The sequence below is a fragment of the Eulemur rufifrons genome, chromosome 7 (genome assembly GCF_041146395.1).
Source record: "Eulemur rufifrons isolate Redbay chromosome 7, OSU_ERuf_1, whole genome shotgun sequence".
Classification (NCBI taxonomy): domain Eukaryota; kingdom Metazoa; phylum Chordata; class Mammalia; order Primates; family Lemuridae; genus Eulemur; species Eulemur rufifrons.
In genome coordinates this window covers 46,513,575-46,538,690 of record NC_090989.1, presented here as the reverse complement: position 1 = coordinate 46,538,690, position 25,116 = coordinate 46,513,575, and the positions used below count along the sequence as shown (strand labels likewise).

The following is a 25,116-nucleotide window of genomic DNA, read 5'->3' as shown; positions in this document are numbered from 1 at the left end:
AAAACAAAATCAAGTCCAGATGAAACCAAGCTCAGTCGATCTTCTCCATCAAAGCCACCCCTGGCTGTGTATTGCAAAAAGGTGCCCTTGCCCATAAAGGAAGTACATGAAGTCCTCTCCTTCCCTAGGGTTGGCAGTCCAAGTCAAGCCCCATGTCAAGTCTGGGCTAAACTTCAGCACCCTACTGGCCTCTTCAGAGGGGGGCTTTTGTACAGAGCCCAGGATGTTCCACTGCATGTGATTGGCCCTGTCCCTGATAAATTAAGAAGCTAAAAGAAGTGAACTCCACCCTGTGACTGGTTTCGTAGCTTCAAAGAATGTGTAGGTTGGAGGGAAAGCAGCAATTATAATTTTTGAAATTGGAAGGTATAATGCTTCTTAGCAGCAGAAGCTCAGCTGGTGCTCTACTTCTCTGATGTGAGAAAAAGAGTGTGTCATAAGAACTGGGCAAAGATTTTCCTATAAATGAAGACATTATATTATAAAGACATTATTATTATTAGACATTATTATAAAGACATTATACTGTGATCGTGTCAAGAAAACATAGTTAACTTCCAGAAATACATAGGAATCTGCAAACAAACTTGATAAACCAAATCACCAATATCACATTTCCTTTTATGAAAAACTTCATCAGCCACCTGCATCTTTACCCTTATTTTCTAACATCCTTCTTCTTCTGATAAAGTACTAGCCTGTCACAATCAATATGTAATGGCATTACTTGTGCTCTGGATCTCACTAGAATATAAGCTTTATAAGTTTATATTCTATATAAGCAGGGACCTCATCTTATTGACCGCCTTGACCCCAGCCAGAGTCTGGAACAATGTCTGGAAATAACAGTAGCTCAATACACATTTGACAAATAAATGACCTTTGGAGCAATCTGCCAGGAGTTCACATCACTCACCTATTCATAGAGGCTAATTCTTCAGTCACTTCCAACTCAGCATTAAATCCTCCAGTAAACAATAACTGAGCAGTATCAGTAGCATCTGTTGACTCAAGAGCCAAGGAAAACTACTGGAAATCATTTCCCTTGATTATCTTAGTTGACTCTTGGTCAACTTGGTTCCCAATGTCCTCAACCCTGCCAGCCACTGTTCTCGTGAAAGGCTAATATACTCTTAAGCAAATTAAAAGTTGGACAGTGTTTGGGTCATTTTTTAAAACCACACATTATTTCCACATTGCACAACTTTAATACATGCTCAATGAAATGGATTAATTGATTGATCAGTTTCATTCCTCATGATTTTTGTGGAAAATAAAACAAAGACATGGCTGCTTATTACAAATGAGTTGTTAATGTAGATGCTAGTGACTACCCCTGTTCCCCATTTCTCCTCTCTGGGTTGTATGTGCTGTTGCTACAAGCCACCAGTCTGGGACATGTTCAAACATGTCCCTTAACCAGGCTTTTTCTGCCACCTATAGCTATAGGTATGTACACATGCAGAAATGACCACATGGGGCAGATGGACCAATGGGGTAATAAAGAAGATGTGCAAATAATTGCCAGTTACTGGAATGGCAAAAATCCAGGAAACTAGTGTCAGAGTATGCCTATGCTTTTACTCCCATATGTTGTCTTCAATCTATATGGGAAAATGCATAACTGAGATAATAGGTGTACTTCCATGAAATTATCACATGCCTGAAGTTTGGGCACCTCTGTTTTGTTCTTCAAAATGATTCACATGAATTATTGCTTGGAAAAATCAACCTGCACTTGGGCAATATTTCCCTACTCATAGAGAGAGGTTTTTGAAATGGTTCTGTGCAACGGTGGGGTTTACATGAGAGATATGGTAAAATATGCAATAAGATTTCCAAACAGTTCTCATCTACGAGCTATCATAATCAAGGCTGCAGGCATGGAATTGGATGAGGCAATCTTTAAACCATTATTCTGGAAGGCTGGGAAGTACAGCTTCATTTTTCAGAGTTCCTTAGCCCAGTTGTGCTTCTAGGGTGATCTCTGTACTATGTCCAACAAATTCTAATACAATGTTCTGACAATACATCACTTGTGGATAAGTTGCAAACCACTCTGCAGTGAAATCCTAACCAACAGATTCTTCAAGGCTCTTTATGATTACAGGACTGGATTAGCCTGCCATGTGATCTCATTGAAAGGCAGTGATGAATCTCCATGATATTTTTAGGTTTTTGCTTAAGTTTGTATTAAAATATGTCAGAAAAATTGAACTCTTGGTCTTATCTTTCAAAGAGCAATATGAGAGCAAAACAGAAAAGCGTATGAAACATGATTTCAAAAAAAATGAAGCTTATATTATGTAGGCTACATAGGTCTATTAAAACAGCAAACAAGAGTTTATTTATTGAGAACCTACTATATGTTTGGCAGTGTTCCAAAAGGTGTGGGACATAAGAAAAGGGTCTTTTTCTCAAAAAGACACAATCTAGCCACCAGATAAGACTAAGACACATGAGCTAATAGCAAACATCACGAAAGAGATCACAATTGTTAAAATGTAAGGTGGAGACTAAATCTATAAAATGTCTTGAAAGGAGATTAGCAAGGGCTACAAGAATCCCAGAAGGTTTCATAGAAATGTGCATTTAATGTTGATATGTCATGTAGAGGGGACTACATGGTCAAAAATATTAGAATAACACATGGGGGGTAGGGAGGATGAAAAATAAAAACGGAGCTTCCAGTATCTAGAGAACTATAAGTGGATAAGAGGTTCATTAGGGGTCAGAAGGCTTTTGAAACAGGAAGAGACAGTAGTCTTCTTTGGGCCCTGGAGGGGAGCTGACATGAAGGAGAGCATTTCCTTGAATGCTGGCACTGTTCTCAGAGGCTGCACAAACCCTAAGGAGATGACGCTGAGATGTCAACCTAGAACAACAGGGGAAGAAGCCAAGTTTCACACAATGGAAGAGCCAAACTTGACAATGAGGTCATGCACATGCTTTCAGGGAATGGAATAGGACTAATAGAAATCAGTCAGTGAGAAGGTAGAATTTCCTACAACCCAAAGCACTTGTACCTCTAGAAGGAAGCAATTACAAATCAAAGTGGGCTGACCTGAAGCCAGAAAGAGACAAGGAAATAGTTTCTTCACTCAGAGCCTCAGCACCAGAGTTGCTTTAGCAGGTAAGCACAAAGATGCACGGGCAGGAGGGGTGACCTGAGGCCCATGTCTGGAGAGAAGAGTGGAAAGTTGGTACCCACAGAGGCTGAGACTCCACTGGGCCTAGAGGCAGGTACTGCATTTCAGGAATCTAAAGAACCTGCCGGTGGGTGGTATCCAATATGGTAGTCAGTACTCACATATGGATATTTAAATTAATTAAAATTAATGTGGCACTAGCCACATTTTAATTGCTCAATAGCTAGTGGCTACCATATTGAACACAGTAAATAGAGAACATGCAGGCATAGAACATATTGATCAACACTGAAGTCTGAAGGATTAGGCACTAGAGCCTTTCTGCCTACTAATTGGAATCAGCCAAGCCCATTGTGGTTTACCATTAATCACCTTAGGGAGAGGAACTGTGACCAACCCTTTGTATTCCTGCTCATTCTTCAAACTGCAGCTTCATTCTCAGTTGTGGGGACACCTCCCCCCCAATAGTGCCTTTATATTCCTACTATTTCCATTTACTGGACTATATTTTGAGTGTCTATCTCTGTAATAGGACTAAAAATTACTCATGGGGAGAGTCTATACTTCATTCATTTTTTGATACCAAAAAGGAAGGAGGAGGAGGAAAATAAGAACAAGAGCAACAAGAACAACAAAAAGACAATAACATTTATTGAGCTCTCATTATGTCCTAAGCAGTTTAAGTACATGATCTCCTTTCGGTAATATTATTATCTCCATTACTTAAAAATAAACCTGAAATTTAATGTGGTTAAGTAAATGGTCCAAAGTCATTCAGCTGATAGACAGTGGAGCTAGGAACATGTGTTCTTATCAATCTATTATACTGCTCCTCACTCACTCATGAAACATTATATTGGGATCCTTGTAAAAAAATGTATTATTCAACTGAATGTTACTTTTAAACATATTAGAGTCAATGCCAGATTAATCAGGCACTCAAATCAGTGAGACACACACATGTTGGTCAAAAACTGACTCCAAGCTTAAGAAGTGCTGTAATTGCCACACGTACACCTGGGTAACTGGAAGCCTCATTGCAAGCGGTGGGTGGAGAGACCATTCAGGAGAGCAAGTAGCATATACAAAGACAGAGAGACATAGAAGAGTGTGTTGACAAGTAATGCATGGGTCAAAAGAACAGCATACATACTGTTGAGCTATTCCAATGTTATAAAAGCATTTATTCCTTTTACTGTGAATTTCTGTGTTTACAGATAATTTTCTGTTATGCTACCCTGTCTTGTGGGATGGTGAGGAATGAAATCCCCACTTGAAATGCAGTGTTACTGAGTCTTGATGGTCATATACCAAGAAACAGAACTTCCGTGAATAGAAATCGTGAACTTACCAGGTGACAAAAGCACAATTCGCTCCAATGATGATTAAGCTTACTGCATAATGCCAACAAAAGCATATGGTGAGAAACATAATGTTTTCATGATCCGTCAGATTCCATGAAGGAGCTCCACTGGGGGGAAACAGCACAAAACCAATCTGTAATTTAAAACAAAAAGCCCATATTAAAATAACCAATCACATTCCCAAAAATGGTACCTTTCAAAATGCTTCATTCTAAGTTGAATAATAACTAAGATAATTCTCATTATCCAAGATGTAACAGATAAAGCATCACGTTTTGTTGCCTGTTTTATTAATAAAGACAGTATCTACTAGGTCATATTTTGAAAAAAAGTTTTAAAGGACATTTAATGATAAATTTGCAAAATATAAACAGTGATCATCTCTGAGGCTGGATGTACTTCTAGAGAATGTTGTAGGTGTCTACATGTGAAGTTGCACTCTTTTATTTCAAATTTAGAGAACAAAAAGATTTTAAAATAAATAAATGCCCACAATTAACATTATGTTCAATAGCAAAAGACTGAACGCTTTCCCCCTAAGATAAAGAATAAGACACGGATGTCTGCTTTCACCACTTCTATTCAACATTATACTGGAAATATTAGCTATAGCAATTAAGCTAGAAAAATAAATAAAAGGCAACCATATTGAAAAGAAAGAAGTAAAACTACCTATATTCACAGATGACCTGATCTTATATATAGAAATTCCTAAAGAATCCACCAAAAAAAGTATTACAGCTAATAAATGAGTTCAGCAAAGTTGAAGGATACAAAATTAACACATAAAGAGCAGTTGTATTTCTACAAGCAAGCAATGAACAACCAACCCCCGCCCCCTGCAATATTAAGAAAACAATTCCACTTACAATAACATTGAAAAGAATAAAATACTTAGGATTAAATTTAATCAAGTAGGTTCAAGACTTTTGCGCCAAAATCTGCACATCATTGTTGAAAGACATTGAAGAAAAACTCAATAAATAGAAAGTGATCTCATTTTCATAGACTGGAAGGCTTAACATTGTCGTGATGGCAATACCACCCAGAGCAATCTACAAATTCAATGCAATCCCTATCAAAATCCCAACGCCCTTTTTTGCAGAAATGGAAAGAGCTGATTATAAAATTCACATGGAATTTCAAGGGATACAGAATGATCAAAATAAACTTGAAAAAGAAAAACAAAGTTAGAGGACTCAGACCTCCTGATCACAATACTTACTACAAAACTATAGTAATCAAATCAGTGTGGTATTGGCAAAATGACAAACATATAGATCAATGAAATAAAATTAAGAGTCCAGATATAAACCCATATATCTATGGTAAACTGGTTTTTGACAAGGGTGCCAAAGCCATTCAATAGGAAAAAGAGTAGTCTCTTCAACAAATGGTGCTGGCAGTTTCTTAGACATGTGTCTACTGACTACTGACTGTTTACTACTACTCACTGGTCATCCTGTTAAAAGAAATGGAAAAATAAAGCATGACAAAAAATTGTTTAAAAAAAAACCACAAATGGTGCTGGGATAACTGGATATTCACATGTGAAAAAATGAATTTAGACCCCTACCTCATGTTCTATATAAAACTAACTCAAAATGGATCAAAGACCTAATATGAAAGCTAAAATCATAAAAACTCCTAGAAAAGATAGCGAGAAAGCTTCAGGACCTGGGAATTGGTGATGGTTTCTTAGCTATAACACCAAAAGCACAATCAACCAAAGAAAAAATAGATAAATTGGACTTCATCGAAATTAAAACCTTTGGAGTTTCAAAGTACAATATCAAGAAAATGATAAGACAAGTCATAGCAAGTGAGAAAAATATTTGCAAATCATATATCTCATAAGGGATTAATATCTAGAATATTTATACAGAATTCCTAGAACTCAAAAAAAATTGTTAAATGGGAAAGGCACTTCAAAAAGTATACACATGGTCAATAAGCACATGCAAAGATGATGAGCATCATTAGCCATTAGGGAAATGCAAATCAAAACTACAATGATACCACTTTGTATCCACTAAAATAGCAATATAATAATAACAAAAAATAGCAAATGTTGGCAAGGATATGGAGAAATTGGAATCCTTGTACATTGCTGATGGTGTAAAATGGTGCAGCCACTGTGGAAAACAATTTGGTGATTTCTAAGAAAGTTAAATATAGAATCACCATATGACCTACCAATTCTACTCCTAGGTATACAACCAAAAGAAGTGAAAACAGGCATTCAAACAAAAAATTGTACACAAATGTTTATAGCAGCACTATTCTTAACAACCAAAAGATGAAAACAACCCAAATATCCATCAGCAGATGATAGATAAGCAAAATGTGGCATATCCATACCATGGAATATTATTCAATTATGAAAAGGAAGGAAGTCCCAACCATGAAAAGGAATGTACGAAACTTGAAAATACACTAAGTGAAAGAAGCCAGACACAAAAGTTCACATATGGTATGACTCTGTTTACATAAAATATGCAGAATAAATAAATATTCAGAGACAAGAAACAGATTAGTGGTTGCCAGGGGCTGGGAAGAGAGATGAAAGGAGAGTGACTGCTTAATGAGTCCAAGGTTTCCCTTTGTGGGTGATGAAAGTATTCTGGAACTAGACAGAGGTTTTGGGTACACAACACTGAAAATACTAAATACCACTAAATTGTAACTTTAAAATGGTTAATTTTACATTATGTAAATGCTACCCCAATAAAAAATAATTAAATTATATATAGATAGATAAATGTATTTATTTCAGGTCTCTAGAACTAAATGAGATTTAAAACCAAGATTTTATTATGGATAATTGTACAAATGTCTACCATATATTGGTTGACTATGGCAGTTACAGTGCTTAGAAGTTTCCTAACAAAGGCCCATCAGGGATGCATTGTTACCCTCATTATAATGTATTATTATCCTCATTATCCAGATAAGAAAACTGAGTACTTTAGTGACTTGTCCATGATCACACATCTAATGAATGAAATCTTACAGGAAATAAAGCACTTAATCTATAGTATTGAATGAAACATTAATTCCATTTCTGTTTTGAAATTTCAAATCTGAAAAAATCAGGGAAAACTAAGTAAGATTTGTGCCTTAATTATGTGTTCCCATGTCTGGATTCCCTTTAGTTGGAAAGAGAATTACCATTTGTACCATCTGACAGATGTACCACCATGTGTCAGGCACTTTATCCTCACTCATACACATAGACTTCACAATATTCCTTAGTCCTCAAAGCAACCTCAAGAAGAAGACATCATTATCCCTTATTACAGAGTGGAAGACTGGAACTCACAGACATCAGTAACTTCCCCAATATCACAAAATGTCAGGATGAATAAAGTCAGATTCTAAACCAGGAGTGTCTGGCTCCAAAAACTTTTTGTTCTTTCTTCTACAGTCTCTTTCACCATACAGCCTTTCCATATGGGGCACTATGAAGACAGTGTCCTGGATAACAAGGTCGGTTTGAGTCATCTCAGCAGCTCTGATGTGGTTTGAACAATCTGTTACTGAGATAGAAGTTGTTCCCATGAAGACAGGGTACTATGCTACCCTTGAAACACACATTACAGACTGGCAGCCCCTGAGCCACCTCTAATTCACAGACATGTCTTGTCTGGCCTGCACATATTTAAGAATAATTTAAATTAGTTGCCAACACTTAAAAAAATATGGAACATCACACAAAATTTTCATTCTTGGCTTTTTTGTCAAAATAGAACTATCTGGCAAGAGTAGGCCTGTTTTCCCAGGTGGCAGACATGAGTGGAAGCACGCACTCTACGTTGATTCTCCATTCACGTTACCTTCCTGACCAAGTGGAGCAATGTAGACCAGGGTTTTCTACTTTTGTGCTGGCCTTGTGTATTTTATTTGTCAACCAATGTCAGAATCATAATTTTCCCTAAAATATCATATTAGTTGAACTAATATGGTATTTTATAATAAATAAAATATTGCCCTTCTCTATATCCCAAGAGACAGAATGTATTTGTCATCTATTTTAGAGATAGGAAAATTAAATAATGCATGGCCCTGTCCCTCCATCCCCAAACACTTGCAAAGATGTTTGCATAACTGCTGCTGTGCCTCACCCACCAAGGGCTGGGGCCTCTGCCTTAGAACAGGGCTACATTCTAAAGGGATGAGGTGTCAACACCTGTGGCAGAAGACACATCTGTCATTAAGTGAAAGAGTCTGCTCAGAAACTGCAGGTAGAGAATGCCACCCAGCTGGTTTGCCTGCTGCTTTGGATATGTAAGTGTTTTGCAATATGCCTTTGTATACTGCTAGGAAAGCTCAATGTGGGGGCAACTGGTCAGAGCCCAGGTCCCTGAAGCCCCAGAAGGAAACAAAAATTTCTAGGAACTCTGCACTCACTGTTTGGAATGACAAGAAGGCAACTCAAGTCACATAATCAACTCCAAGTTCAAGGCCTTGGCTGTTTCAGCTGTGGTGTCAGGACCACAAGATTGTTCTCATGTCCTCTTCTCACAGCAAATTCAAGGAAGTTGACAAAGAAATTCTGTGTCAAGAAAGGGCCCTTCAAGGTGGGGGTGAGTGTAAAAAACTATGGACAGCTCCCCCATTCCCATCTATCAGTGCTGCCATGTTCCGCCAATGCCATCCACACTGTCCATCCACCGCTGCTTGGGACGTCATGTGCTCCAGCTGCCAGAGGTAGGGGTTAGCAGTTGTAGGGGGGGTAAATTGGGTCCTCCCACATGTTGCAGTCCTAACTCTCAGTGCCTCTAAATGTGACCTTATTTCGAAATAGGGTCTTTGCAGATGTGATCAAGTGAAGGTGAGGTCCTACTGGGTTAGAGCTGGCTTTAAATCCAATGAGTAGTGTCCTTATAGGAAGGCCATGTGAAGACAAAGGAGCACAAAGACACACAGGGAGAACATCATGTGACAGCAGAGGCTGAGACTGCCCTTAGCTGCCACAGCAGGAATGCCCAGGATTGCCGGCAACCATGTAGGAGAGCAGCGTGGGACAGATTCTCCCTCTGGACCCCTGAGAAGAAGTCAACACTGTCAACACCTTGAGTTTGGATTTTTGTCCTTCAGGAGAGTAAAAGAATAAATTTCTGTTGTTTAAGTCATCCAATTTGTTATTACAGCCCAAGAAACTAATGTAACGGTGAAGACCAAAATTAGCAAAATAACATCGCTCACCCACCCTAAACCTCAAGCCTAGGCACATCCCACGGCCTTCTGATTTTAAGATTGTTTCTTTTAAGCACCAGAGGAGGAAAGAAAAGCTTCATCTTTCTCTGCTGTATTCCTTTTAATAACAGGATTTGTTCTGTAAAATTTGCATTCAGTCAAAAGGCTGCAGGCTCCTCGCCCATCTTTCAAATCCCAACTTGACTTCACCTTTTCCTGGAAGCTTTCTTTGCCCTCTTCCTCTAGGTTAAGCAACCAGCTCCTCAGGGCACTATGTGCTTTCAAAACTGCCCAACAGTGAAAATTACTACATATCAGATCTTATGGGAGGCAGCTACAGTAGTGTATAGATATATGTATATAATTATATGTATTTATTTTAAAACAAGAAAGATTGCAAATAAATGAGGTCAGCAACCAACTCAAAAAACTAGCAAAAGAGAGGCAGAGATTAGCCTTACAGTGAAACAGAAACTGAAAGTAAAGAGAAATTGATAAGTCCATAATATAAAACTTTAAAAGGCTTCTATTAGAAAGTGAGAGATCAGATGAAAACCAATTAGGAATATAAAATATATTTCTTAAAACACACACACACACACACACAATGAAAGAGTTCCAAGTTAACATTTTGGTATCTTTCATCCAACCATCCACATCAAATGTTCTCATTCAGTCATTACCCAGCGTCATCGTTTACAATCAGAAACTCTGGTCCTTATGCCTAGTGGCACTTACCGCCCTTTATGCCATGATATTGCAGCAGTATTGAGAGAGCATTCAATGGGAAATTGGGACAGACTCCATGATCACAACCAAATAAATAAAAAGCAACTACCCTGCCTTACAAGTTTTGAAAAGGTTATTATTATACTTTTTAACAGTCTTTCCCCCAACCAGGGATTTTCTAGGAGTATGAAAAGCAGTATTCAAATGCTTTATTCTAAATAGATTCATATTAACCAACATAATATTTTAGATTCTTTAAAGAGTTAGTCTGAATTCCTAAGTCAGCCTCTACTTCTGTTACATCTCCCTTACATATGAATGTAAAAGTTCAGTACATGGCCGACATATACATGTTTCTCAATAAATAATAATTTCTTGTCTTCTCCGCCTTCCATGTACTTCTCCAATTTATCACCCATTAGGCTGTAAGCTGCGTTAGCAACAGGAACTGCTTCTAACTAAAAGCATCAACTCAGAGTTCCTATGTAATGGCTATACAGGCGTGAGATGAAAATGTGCACATTCCACTTCCTTCCCAGCTGCTCTGATAATGCTCCCACCAGGGCCACCAGGCTACTCTATGAAACATCACCTCTCAGAGGCCCACATTCCCACCACAGGCAGCACATAGGAGGGAAGTCTCTGGTGTCCAGAGCAAAATGCTCCATCAGATAAAGAGCAATTACAGGCAGAGACACCAGGTGCATTTATGGAGGATCCAACTCACCTGAAAGAACCAGCTCGCCTGAACCAGGATGAGGCTTGAACGCAGAAGTTCCAGAAGTACATTGTTCTGTAGGAGGAACTCCAAAAAGGTGACCAGGCCTGTCAAAAAGATGACCAAAACCAGCAGCTGGTGCACAAAGATCTCCAGCATTTCCCGGCCATGAGTGTGGTTGTAGAAGATAAAAGCTGATAGAGGGGGAAAAAACAGTTTGTCTTTTTCAACGAAACAAAGGCCCCCACTATTTCTCTGTCTCCCTCTCTCTTCCCACAGAACTGTACACACACAAAGCACAGGTGTCTCTGATTCCCACAGAACTGCAACTCTGCAGCGTTGCTGAAGTCACCACTGCCTCTTTGGATGGATCGTTGAAATATAACCCTTCTTTTCTCTTCCCCAACCTTTATTCTCTCCTCTAACACATCTTGACATTTCCAACTAACTCTATTGCAAAGCATCTTCTATGCAAGATGAGGAATAATAAGCACAAAGAAGCAGGGGAGCAAGAATTAAGATGATACACAGATGGATAAGCTTAAGCCTCGCCTTAAGGAATCAGTCCACTCATAAATCATAAGGGCAGACTGTGACGGTAGGTATGAAAAGATGCTCTGAGAAGCTGCCAAGAAATAGAAACTAACTGCATTTTTCATCCACTGGATAGATGCCACCTTCATCTTAATCTTTTTCATTTGTATAAAAAGAAAAGGATGTTCATTCAAAATATAGCAACACCCTGAGATAACAAGAATTCAGGCTATTAGCTGTTGGGACACATCTTTTATCTAGCCCTTGTTCCCAGGAATGGCCAACAGTTTTATTTTCAGATGCCAGAAGCAACATGAGTAGGGAGTGACTCCCTTCTGATTAATTTGGGCCTTATTTAATTTCATGATCTATTTCTTTTACCTGTAATAAATGAAAACAAATCATTAAACACTTGTTTGCTTTTTCCCTCCCACAGGAACTGGGAATTGAACTAAAAATATTGTTTTAATTAACCTCTCAAAATTATGACCTCACATTTTCATGTGGCTTAATTTTTTGAACCCTACTTATTACATAATGACAGGGTTTTGCTATATCTGTATGAAAAGGGCTAGTTAGTAGAGGGTGGAAGCTGTTCTGTTGTGAGTGGTTGCCTCATTTCAGGATATTTATGCTTTATTAACTGAGTTCAGTTTTCAGTTGTTAAAAGTGGAAAGAATGTTAATCTTCAGGACAACGTAGACATAAGTAACTATCGAAAGTGGTTCTTTAATACATATGTGAAGTGTGAATAAAGCACTTTGAATGAGTGTGCTTGCCCAATTCTACTAAATGAATCAGTAGGGAGGGAAATCTTTGTCATCCTGCCTAGGATATCCATTATGGCCCAGAAAAATGGTGCTATCAATCAAGGCTGCACCTAGACACCAAAAGTATATTATTATAAAGGCCTACACAAATGCCCACTAATAAAGAAAGGTACAAGAAAATACTCACTTATACTTACCCTCTACAAATAAGGCATTTGACAACATTAACTTGGGTAACGAGGAGGGAAGTGAACGGATGGTGAAACATAAGATGTCTGCCACGCCCACCAGACCAAAGAAGAAATACATAGTGAAATGATGCCAATTAAGGAGGTGGTTCCACTGGCCCTCTTTGTATAAGATCAGGTGGGGCCCTCCAGGAATAAACTGCTCCCCAGCCATGCCTGTACAAGAACATGTCACAGTATTAGCAACCCTTTCCATAACTTTACCTAGAATGCAAGAAGGTGCAGGAAGATCAGCTCATTGCTCATTTCAATCTACTGTCGTCTTGGGACATCAATTCCTCTATCTAGGCTGTTCCCCAACAGCTGAGCACTGGTGCTTTAGGGTTGTTTTAGAGGTTCAGATGCTGGTTCAAATAACCACTTTTAGTAAAAGGTAACCAATTGAGTCAAAAAGCTCTTTCAGATCTTCAATGCTGATGATCTTAGTTCCACTGACTAGTCCAATCTAATGACTAAGATAAATCCTGAATAATTTGGGGGTATGGATTTGCGATATTAGTCCTATGGAGGCTGATTACTTCCTTCGTAGGTACTATTATGCATGTCTGGGTAGCTGCCATGAAATAGGGGGTTGTGCTTGATCCCAGACAAAAACGCTAAAGAGATCAGCTTTTCCTCAGTTAAGGATAACTGAGAAAACCCAGATGGATAAGCATATGATCTAATCAGTTATGCAAACAGTTAAACTTTCTTAGTGATGCTGCCTTCTTTGTTACTCTACAGAATTTGGCAAGGAAATTTCTCTCTTTGGAAACACTACTCTATAATTTGATAATCGTAGCAAAGACATATTGCCATGAATAAAGCATAAAGAAATCCAATGGGAAAATGGGAAGTTTTACCTTTTATAAAGGAGAGGCTGCAGTGGAACTCTTAAAAACACAGCACATTTTCATAGAATCTTCATAGTCAGTGGAAAGGCATTAGTAAGTCATGTAGCCTAACCTCTTTCTCCAATTTAGGAACCAAGGAAGGATGAATACAGGAGTCAAGATCTTCTATGGCCTATCAGCAATGATTTCTTATTGAAGCGTTTCCATAATCACTTCATTATTTTGCTGTTGTTTGCGAAATGGTTTTTGATTTTGAATGGGGTTGTTGTTTCGGGGATCACGACAATAGATATAAAATGATTTCAGAAGCTCCAACCAATTCTATAAAGGAAATTGACCTTAACTGCGTAGGCAAGTTAACTACTATGACTAATTCCTAAATAAACCTTTGTATAAACATGAGTATCACCTTCCTAACAAATTATTAATATATCAGAGAGAAATTATAATTAAAATGTGTTAAGAGATTTTTTGATTAAAAAATTCATTTTAGCAATTTCTTGACTTTATATTGGATCTTTTCTTTATATATGAAAATACTCAAAAGGAGAAAACAGAACACAGAAATGTTCCACTCACCGGTTAAAGCCATGCCAACTAATGCAGTTCCTTCCAAAATTTCTAATAGATGGAATAATGCTTTGGAATCAAGGCAGAAGGTTTGCTTTTGGTTTTTGCAGACATATTTCAGAATACTCCTTGTACTCCACCAGAGACCCATAATAAAAAAGAAGATTCCAGGGAGGGCATGGCCTCTGAAATTCCCTGTGGCCTACAAGAACATACAGAAGATAAAAACATTTTATTACCAGAACCTGGACAAAACATCACTTGTCCCCTAAAGTATACTATCTTCCAATGGTTATGGATTTATCACTGATTCAGAGGATCCTGTATTACTGTGGATAATAGTAGATCCACTACAATATCAAAAATACTAATAAAAAGAAAAATTCACATTTAATAATAAACACTTAACCATGCTCTGGTCACTATGTGAAGTGTTTTACATACGATCTCCACTCTAATTTTTGCAACTTACCCTTGAATGAGGGATTATTATGCCATTTTGTATAGGGATACAGGTTTAAAAAAGTTAAATGCTTACCCAAATCTCACAACTATTAAGCAAAGGTTCTGTTGTTTTTAATATAGAGATCAAAAGGATTTCTTTAAATGACAGTATGCACTTCACCATACAGTTGCCCTTCGAGCATATTAAAAGGAAAGTGATAAGAAAATATTACCTTTATGTTTAAAACTTGAAATGATGTGAAATGGCCTACAAAATTTTTAAAGTAGATAATTTCAAAGTATCAAGCATCAAGTGCATGGAGGTGCCCAGTAGTGTTCATCCAATATCTGTGAGCTGTTCCCCACTTTTCCCAGCCTCTCCTCCAGCTGGATTGGAACCATGTTTTAATTCTGGCTAATGGACTGTGAACAGAAGTGGCACATGTCACTTTCAGGCTGGGTCAGTTAAGAGTCTACATGACTCCTTTATCTCTCTCTCTCCCTGCCTGGGCAACTGTGGTATGGCATACCTATAACACAGAGGATGACCAACCAGCTTCCTTCCCATTTTGCAAGAAAGAACATTTATTGCACTACCCCACTGAAACTTTCTGGCTTATTGAGAAAACAGCTTAACCCCACCTTGCCAGAGACCAAGCCAAAACAAATTGCAAATTTTGTTTATACAAAACAAATGGTGGATTCACCTCTGGCTAATAAACAGAAATACTCTCCATTTTTGGTCAGTGTTATGAAAAATTAGCCTTGAATTATGTGAGTTTTTAATTATATGAGCAGCCCTTTGTTCAACGTTTCATACTATCAACAGAATAATGAAGAGAGAATCCAGATCATCCTTGTGGATCTGACACCGGGCCAGATCTAAGAAAACTCATAAGAGGGGATTTCAGAATTGCCCCTGGCCCAGCAGACGTCTTTATCTCTGTGGGTGAATATGGGGCCTCTCAGTTCAGGACAGACCCCTTTGGATTACTTCCCTACCCCTCTGACACAAACTGTGAAGCTTAGGGGGAAACTGTGACGCTAACCCAAACACTAAATCTCTTAAATCTCCACTCAAGACCCCAGACAGACATTTCAGGACACCCTCAAATCATCCAAACTGTCCAAGAGATTCAGACTCAATATATCACATAGTGCTAAGCTCAGGTTCTTGTCCTAACTGACTTTAGCAGCATAGTTTGAGGCATGTCCACTAAGCTCTCTAACCTTAGTTCTTACTTAATAAAAGGAGGAGTTGGGCATAGTTGGTACCTGGAGCTCCTTCCTCCTCTGACAGCCTCTGAGTTATTATTCTAACCACCACCTGACCAGTGTTATTGAGTTCTCTTGTTTGTTTTGGTTTAAGCAACTATATAGGATTGAAAAACACTTCTACATGAGATTGAAAAATACATCCAAATTGTAAAATTGTTTAGCTTTCCTAGAAAAGAATCTTATATGATTTAAGGAATCTTAAATATTTTTTATTTCTTAGTACAGGAAGCCCACTTGCATGATTTACCCTGAAGACATAATTACAAATATAGGCATTAGGAGAATGATTAAAGAATTATGCAACCACTATAAATAAGGTTTTCAAATAACTTAAATGATAGGGAATATATTTAGTGACAAGAATAGGATAACAAAATGAGGGGATGGGTCTTTGGATTCAGATCCACTAGGTCTAAATACCAACTTTATCTTTTATTGTTTATATGACTCTAGGAAAGTTATTTAACCTCTTGCTGCCACAGTTTCCTCTTCTGTAAAATGGGAAAAATAACAGTCCCTACCTCATGAGATTAAAATGAGTACTCCAAAGCAGTTATTAATAACTCACAGTGCTACTAAATAAGCTCATGCCATCCTCAACCCATCTCAAACTATCAGAGTAAAACAAGTAAAACCAAATGAACAATTCTACTCGGACAGTAACTACGGAAAAGCAAGACACATTTGTACAATTCATTTGGCAATCGTTCATGTACTGCCTGTGACATTTCTCTTGCTGATGTCTGGGGGGTTAATGGGATCTTCTGTGGTTATCAATAGCTCGACTCCAGTTAGACAATAAACTTGAAATGAGAAGCCATAAAATCTATTCTTCTGTCTATTCCCTATTGGGCCTGGGTAGTGCCTTATATACCATGAGGTTCTAAACTGACAAGAGTAATTAAATGTTTCTTATAATACAAGATCATATATTTACAAAACATCTCTACTCTGATGTCTCAAAGGCCATTCATACTCGACATGTCCCCAAATCAAATTCATCATCTTATCTACCCACCCACTGTTAGAAAATAAATTTTCCCAGTTACCTATTTTGGTTGACAACACTGCCATTCACCAATTGCACAACCTTAAAATATGAAAATCATCCTAGAGTTTGACTACTTCCCTAACAACTAGTTGGTTATTAAGACATATCATGTCTGCTGCCTAACATCAATCCTGCCGACCCCCTTCTCCCCTAGGAGAAGGGGCTGATCTCCCCAGCCCCTTCAATTTCACCTGCTTGGGAGGGCCCTGTTACGCCTTCTCAAGGCATTCAGTCCTCACTTTGGTGAATTCTTCTTATTTTTAGTTATTGAGGTCTGTCCTCCTCGTTAGCCTCTATGACCATTACTGTATTGTGAGAGCCTTTGTAGCAAGCAATTAGGGCCTCGCAGAAGTTAGGGGCCTGGGCCATTTCCATTTTTTTTCAAGGATCCTGGCATATTATAAATGGGAGAAAATGCCAAAGCAGACTATGCAAAATTGTGTTTGCTTTTAAATGTTTAGAATTACCTAATAAATACTTTTACTATACATGCCAATATATTGCCTATGTCGTAGACAACATGAAATTTTAAAATCTGGGCCCTCCCTGAATGTTCAGGTCTGGGCCAAATAGTCCTTCTGCCCCACCCCCACGACCAGCAAAGAGGCTCCTGCTGCCCCAAAAGCTGAAAGGATCAGTATCTCTCTGCACTGGGATGTAATAAGGCGGCAACGGGGAGTAGCTGAAGAAGGATATCAGTTGATCAGAGTGGGGGAAGAAATGAGTCCTTCCTCCTTCAGTTATTGAACTTCTGTGTCTTCAACCTTTAATCAGAAACAATCTGATGGTTCCAATCTTTCTGTGCTTAAAGATCCAAACAACACAAAGTCAAAGCAGGCTTGCTATATTTATCTGTGTAAGGGAGCAAACAGACCCAGTTATCCCTGGTAATGAAAATGGCAGTCATTTTACCTCACTTTCGTTGTCAGAGAAAAAAACTGCCCACCTCCTCAAACATCACTTCACTCTTGTCTCCTAGAGCCATTACCCATACATCTACCTTCATTTCCCTGCTTTACTATTGCCTGCTGGGGCAGCTCACTGCTTGGAAAAGACAACAACAGTAGCACGGAGTCTACCCAAAGAGCAGACACATTCTCCTCTGAGGGAGAACACAGGGCTTTTCTCACCCACAACGTAGAACATACTTGTGGGCAGTCCATAGAAACCCCAGGGAAAGCACCAAGGTAGGAAAGGAGAAGGCCCTTCCTGAGCACCCTCCCTGCCTGATGCATCACTTGAAACCTCCTGGGGAAAGTGACTCACCCAGACCTAACATGATTGACTACAAGATTGAATCACTGGCTTCTAGATGTGGTTCATCCTCAAAATTCTTACTCTGACTCCATCCAAAGAAGCCCTCCACTCATAATGACACCAAACTCCTGCAATTAGAGATAATATTGGGCAAAGACCAAGTTCTAACTCAGGTTAGATTAATTAGTTACATTAATTCCCAGGTGTTACAGCCACACAAATGACAGACCAGGTCTATATACCGAAAGAGAAGAGAATTCAAAGTACCCCAGAAAAAGAGATGCAATAATTTCCTTGGTGGAATCGCGACCAACTAGCTAACTTCAACATAAAATGAGTACCATTCTGATAAAAAACCTAAACTAAAATTTCATCTAGAGCCACCACCAAAATAAAGTAGTCCTAAGTCTGAATTAGTGACTCATATTTTAAGACATATGTGTAAATTATAATACACTAAACAAATTTGAAATATTTCTTGAGCTTCACTTTACAATTTGCCTTAACACTCAAAGCAAAGCTACACAAGCATGTATATGTAGCCTTCATATTTCTTGGTTCTCCATCATTCTGTACCAGCACTTTCTCTCCCCAAATTCAACTGTTTTGAATCGGTTTTCTTAAATTATCCTTACCTTCATACTTGCCTCAATGTGAAGTCCAATGCAATTGTCTTCTCTCAAAAATTTATAATGTTCCAGACTCCAGAGGGAAAAGCAGATGCTGACTGGCCCTAGGTCTAAAACTTCCTACTCTTCCTCCTTTCAGACTAAACCACCTAGCTCATATTTCCAGCATGAGCAGATAAACCCTCAGACTATGTCACAATGCATTTAAATCCAGGGTACACACCCTTTTAACCTCCTGCCTCCCTGTCCAAACATTGTGTCACAGAGAAGTTCCAGGTTAGATCCCATCTACCAAGCCACTATCCTCAGTCATGTGCCACCTGCTCTGAGAACCAAAGCCAGAGAAGCATATTACCTCTTCTGTCCATGAGGACAGAAGACAAATGGAATGATTCCAGCAGCAGTAATATAATAGGTCATGTTCTATAGTCAAAATATTAGCAAGCTTTCTGTGTACCACTCTCCACTCATATAACTCTCTGCATTTTAACTCATTTAATCCTCACAAAAAACCTCTGAAATAGATAATAGTATCACCCCCATTTTACAGATGAAGAGACTGAGATGCAGTCAGAGATTAAGTAAAATATCCAAGGTCATGCTGGTGATAAGTATTGGAACTGAGCTTCATACCCATTCTTGAGCCTAATACCTCTCCCACAATGGTACCATAGAGTTAAAAAACACGTGACAGACAGAAATGGTATTTGAAATAAATATAACTGACAAAGGATGAGTGGCCAGAATGTAATTTTTTAATTAGGAATCCTTTAGAAAAGAACAACTAGGATTAGGATCACAATGACCAACTAGACACAGGTAGCATGTGCCTCCTCCACAGACAGGAAGCAGAATAGTAAGCAGACTCTCACATTTCAAACAGATTGTCAAGGAGAGGATGCTAGGATTCATCAGGGAAGCAATGGGAAGCACCAAAAGTGGGTAAGGAGAGGGATCAGGGCAACTTGCCCAGCTGGGGCCGGCTAACAGCTGGGAGAAGCTCCTGGATGCTGTGAAATAGAAAGAGAGGAGACACCAGGACTGCACTTTCCAAGAGGAGCTTTTACAATCTTGGCAATAAGAGAACCCCTGACCCACACAGGTCTCGGACTTACACAGGGAGATGCTTGGAGATTATACAGAGACATTGTTCCCTAAAGGGAAGTCACGAGGAATTCCACAGGCATCTGAGCCTAGAGCAGCTTGAGCCAGGTGCCGTTCTGAGAGCTAGACACCAGGGAACCAGGGGCATGCCTATAGCCACTGCAAGGCTCTGAGGAGGGATAGAGGAGCCCAGGTGCTCCCATACACCCCTGGGAAGGTCTCCACTGCCCCACTGTGGGCTGCAGTCAAGACTGAGACACGAGTGGGCAGCATTCTCCACAGTTTCTCACCCATTCTGCCTGTCTGGGTGGGGCCTCAGCCATTCTGGTTGCAGGTCCCAGGTGCCATTTTGTGAGTTTGACACTGGACAGTGTCCTGCCCTTTGGCTGAGTTTGGGCTTGACAAGGCTGCTGCCCCTGCCTGTGTAGGGGCAAGGAAACGAAGCTTTCCAGCACATATCTTGGATGGTGCTCACCGTCCTGCTGCTGGCTGCTCTGGGACCCAGCTTTGAACAAACTACTCTCCCCATTGCTTCCTGTCCAGGCAACCTGCCTGAGAAGGGACCTGCCCTCTCTGGCCACAGGATGCTATTTTGGGAGTTTTGAAGCCAGGCAGTGATCTGCTCTTGAATGAATTTGGGCTGATAAAGCCCTGCCCAGCTGAGGACTGACAAGGGAGCCCAAGCTATCCTACACATACACAGGACAATTCCCACCACCCTGCTACAAGCTGCAATAAGACCAAGACACAGGTGGCTCACACCTGTAATCCTAGCACTCTGGGAGGCTGAAGCCGGAGGATTGCTTGAACTCAGGAGTTTGAGACCAGCCTAAGAAAGAGCAAGACCCATTCTCTACAACAAATAGAAAAAATTAGCCGGGCATGGTGGCACGTGCCTGTAGTTTCAGCCATCTCGGAAACTGAGGCACGAGGATCACTTGAGCCAGGAGTTTGAGGTTGCAGTGAGCTACTATGATGCCACTGTACTCTAGCCAGGGTGACAGAGTGAGACTCTGTCTCAAAAAAAAAAAAAAAATACCAAGACAAAGTGGACAGTATCCCCCAGCATCTCACCCACACTGTTTACCTAGAAGGGGCCCCACCCTCTCTGGTCACAGACTCAAGGAGCCAGTTTGGGAGTTTAAAGCTGGGCAACACCTCACCCTCAGGCTGAGTTCAGGCTGATGCAATGGCAGCCTTGCCCAGCTGAAGAGGAACAGGGGAGCTCAAGCTCTCCTACCTATTCCTGGGACAATTCCCACCACCCTGCTACAAGCTGCAGTGAGACTGAGATGCGAGCTGATGACACTCCACTCAGCATCTTTCCTGCATGCTGTTTGCCTGGAAGAGGCTCCACCCTCTCCAGTCACAGGCCTAAGATGCCATTTTGGGAGTTTAAAGCTGGGCATCCCAGGAAGGAACCTGGGGACAGGGACCTCCCTTCCTCACACCACCCAATGCTACAGACATAGCCACCTCTACTCCCAGGCTACAAACTATTGGTGCAGGCATGATGCAGGATGGCCAGATCTAGGCTTGCATGGGGGTACACTCCCACTAGTACTCTGATCACTGTGCCCAGCTCCTGCACAGAGGCTGTGGCTCATTTCCATTCCTTCGTGGATAGAAAGTGTTTCTGCAGCTGTCCCAAAATGGGAATCTCAGCCCCTGAGTCTCTATATTACTGGATCCACAGCCAATGCTCCTCAGCACCCACTCAGACCACCACAGTCTTGGAGGACCAGTGGGTCCCAGGAGAACTGTGGGCATCCTGAAGCTTGGGCATTCAGGGTGGGCCACTTCCAGCTCAGAGGAGAGTATGATATGCAAGAGGGCTCCTTAGGAGAAAGGGGACCAGGGTACAAGTCCCCAACTATTTTGGAACACCTCCCCTTCCTCCCCTTCCCCACCCAAGTTCTGCTAGGGTTCCACAGGGGACAATTAAGCCAGGGGACTTAGGAGGAGCTGCCCTGCCTCTAACAGAGCACCTATCATACCCACAGAGCTTGAGGTGCACTCCCTTCCCTCCAAAAAGCCACAGCAAGCACTTTGGCATTCCCCAAGGACTAAACCTACCAGCTCCCCTGGGGGAGGTCAGGGCTAGCAGTCCTCTCTCCAAGCTGCCTGTCTCTTTTAGAAGGAGCCTACCCTATACCTGGAGGCAAGTGCCTGCCACCACCACACCTCCCCTGCATGAACATTTCAGCTACAGCCCACAGCTAGTCTGAGTCTGGTAGCTTTGCACACAGTGGATTGAGCTGTCCCCACCACCTCTGCTGCAGCTGGGTCAGGGTGGGTGCTGGGAATATAGACACTTCTGTGCCTCTGAAGGATAGAGACCACTATCATGGCTGACAGAGGGAAGTGTGAACATTGTGTGCATCCCACAGCTGCCTGCCTCTAATTTCATCATGAGGGGCCCTCCTGTTGTAGGCTCACAGTGTATACACCCTTCTCCTGCCTAAACATCCTTCCAGAGCAGGAAGTCACCCCACCCATCACTACCACAGCCAGCCCCTGATCTCAGGGAAGCTTGAGGGCAAGTTTTCCAGCTTGGTTTCCATCTGGTCCCCTCCAGGACACAAGGCAATCCAGGGGCCTGGGATCTGGGGACTACCTAACACAGTCCACCACCGCTGGCACCTGAACACCTTCCCAGGGGTCTGAGGTCCAAATGACCGAAATCACCAGCAACACCACAGTGGGCACCTACCTACACAAGCTGAAAGGCAGTGTACCTATCTATCCCCCTCTACACTAACCAGCAGAGTTCCCAACAGAGAACAGGTGAACCACAACACTATCTGTTTTGAGCTGAGGGAAGAGGTTTCAGATGATAAGGAATCAGCATAAGATCTCTAGCAATATGAAAAATCAGGCTCTCTCGACACCCCCAAAGGCTCACTCTAACTCTTTAGCTATAGACTTCAACCAAAAGGAAATGTCAGATTTGACATTTTGAATTGTCAGATACGGAATTCAAAATATGGATCACAAGTAAGTTCAATGGGATCAAGCTTGGTTGAAAACCAAGACAAACAAAAAACAAAAATTAAGGATATGAATGAAAAATGCAGTAAAAAGATAATTTTTTTTAAAAAAACCAAGCTAAGAATCAAATCGAGAACTTAATCCTATTTACAATAGCTGCAAAAAGAAAAGGAAAGAAAAAAAAGAAATACCTTGGAATATACTTAACCGAGGGGTTGAAAGATCTCTACAAGGAGAACTAGAAAACACTGATTAAAGAAATTGTAGATGACACAAACAAATGTAAAGCATTCCATGTTCATGGATTGGAAGAATCAATGTTGTTAAAATGCCCACCCTGCCCAAAGTAATCTACAGATTCAATATAATTCCTACCAAAATACCAATGTCATTTTGCACAGAATTAGAAAAAAAAAAAATTCATATGGAACCAAAAAAGAGCATGAATAGAATCCTAAGCAAAAAGAACAAATCTCGAGGCATCACATTGCCTGACTTCAAATTATACTACCAGGCGATAGTAACTAAAGAAGCATGGTCCTGGTATAAAAGTAGACACACACACCAATAGAATAGAATAGAGAACCCAGAGATAAGACCAAATACCTAAACAGGCAAAAGCATACGCTGGGGAAAGGACACTCTATTCAATAAATGGTGGTGAGAGAATTGCATAGCCTCATGCAGAAGAATGAAACTGGATCCCTATCTCTCACTATATACAAAAATTAACTCAAGATGAATTAAAGACTTAAATGTAAGACCTGAAACTATAAAAATATTAGAAGAAAATATAGAAAAAACTATCCTTGACATTGGCCTAGGAAAAGAATTTATGACTAAGAACCCAAAAGCAAATACAACAAAAACAAAAATAAATAAATGGGGCTTAATTACACTAAAAAGCTTCCGCACAGCAAAAGAAATAATCAACAGAGTAAATAGACAACCTGCAGAATGGTAGGAAATATTCACAAGCTATACATTTGACAAAGGCCTAATATACAGAATCTAAAAGGAACTGAAACAAATCAACAAGGAAAAAATAAATAATCCCATCATAAAGTGGGAAAAGAAATGAACAGAGATTTTTCAAATGAAGAGAAACAAATGGCCAACAAACATGAAAAAAATGATGAACCTCACTAATCATTAGGGGAAAGCAAATTAAAACCACCATGAGATATCACCTTACCCCTTTCAGAATAGCCATTATAAAAAAGTCAAATAACAATAGATGCTGGCCTGGATGCAGAGAGAAAGGAACACTTATACACTGTTGGTGGGAATGTAAATTATTACAACCTCTATGGGAAACAGTATGTAGACATCTCAAAGAACTAAAAGCATATCTACTATTTGATCCAGCAATCCCACTACTGGAAATCTACCCAAAGGAAAAGAAGTCATTTTATAAAAAGACACCTCCACCCATATGCTTATCATAGCAGAATTCACAATTGCAAAGATATGGAACCAGCATAAGTGCCCACCCACTGAGGAGTGGATAAAGGCAATGTGGTATACATATACCATGGACTACTACTAAGCCATCAAAAAGAATGAAATAATGTCTTTTGCAGCAACAAGGATAGAATTGGAGGCCATTATTCTAAGTGAAGTAACCCAGGAACACAAAACCAATTACCACATGTTCTCACTTAGAAGTGGGAGCTACGCAATGGGTATGCGTGGTCATACAGAGTGATTTAGTGGACACCGGAGACTCAGAGGAGGAGGTTGGGGGTGCAGGATGAAAAATTACCTATTGGGTACAATGTACACTATTCAGGTGACAGGCATATTAAAAGCACATACTTCTCCACTATGCAATTCAGCCATGGCACAAAAAACCACTTGTACCTCCTAAATCTATTTAAATAAAAAGAAAAATAAAGAAAAAGGAAAAAGGAAGAGCAAAATTGTTCCCTCTATTGGAAAAGAATAAGAATACACAATTCAACACAAGACAAAACCCTAATGATCAATAATTATATGAAAAGATGCTCAATTCACTAGAAATAAAAAAACTAAGTAAAAACAGATATTTTTCACCTGTTTGATTGGAAAAATTAAAAAGATCTATTATATCAAGTGTTGGTCAGGTATAAGGAAACAGGAACATTCATACATTCCTACAAGTTTAAATTGGCATTGCTACTTTGCCAAGAATTTGGCAGTAGCTAGGATAGTTGAAAGTGCATTTACTCCATAATCCAGGAATTCAGTTTGTACTATGTACCCCAGA

The 25,116-nt window shown here is 39.9% G+C and overlaps 1 protein-coding gene across 1 annotated transcript in view; it reads right to left on the bottom strand.

Moving 5' to 3' along the window:
• Positions 1 to 25,116, bottom strand: part of LOC138385711 (transmembrane protein 45A-like) — a 33,736-nt gene that overhangs the window by 367 nt on the left and 8,253 nt on the right. The window contains exons 3-6 of the mRNA XM_069471960.1: positions 14,124 to 14,316; positions 12,661 to 12,867; positions 11,169 to 11,353; positions 4,501 to 4,646 (exon numbers count right to left, since the gene is read on the bottom strand). Coding sequence (XP_069328061.1) covers positions 4,501 to 4,646; positions 11,169 to 11,353; positions 12,661 to 12,867; positions 14,124 to 14,316 — 731 coding nt within the window. The remainder of the gene's footprint in view (positions 1 to 4,500; positions 4,647 to 11,168; positions 11,354 to 12,660; positions 12,868 to 14,123; positions 14,317 to 25,116) is intronic.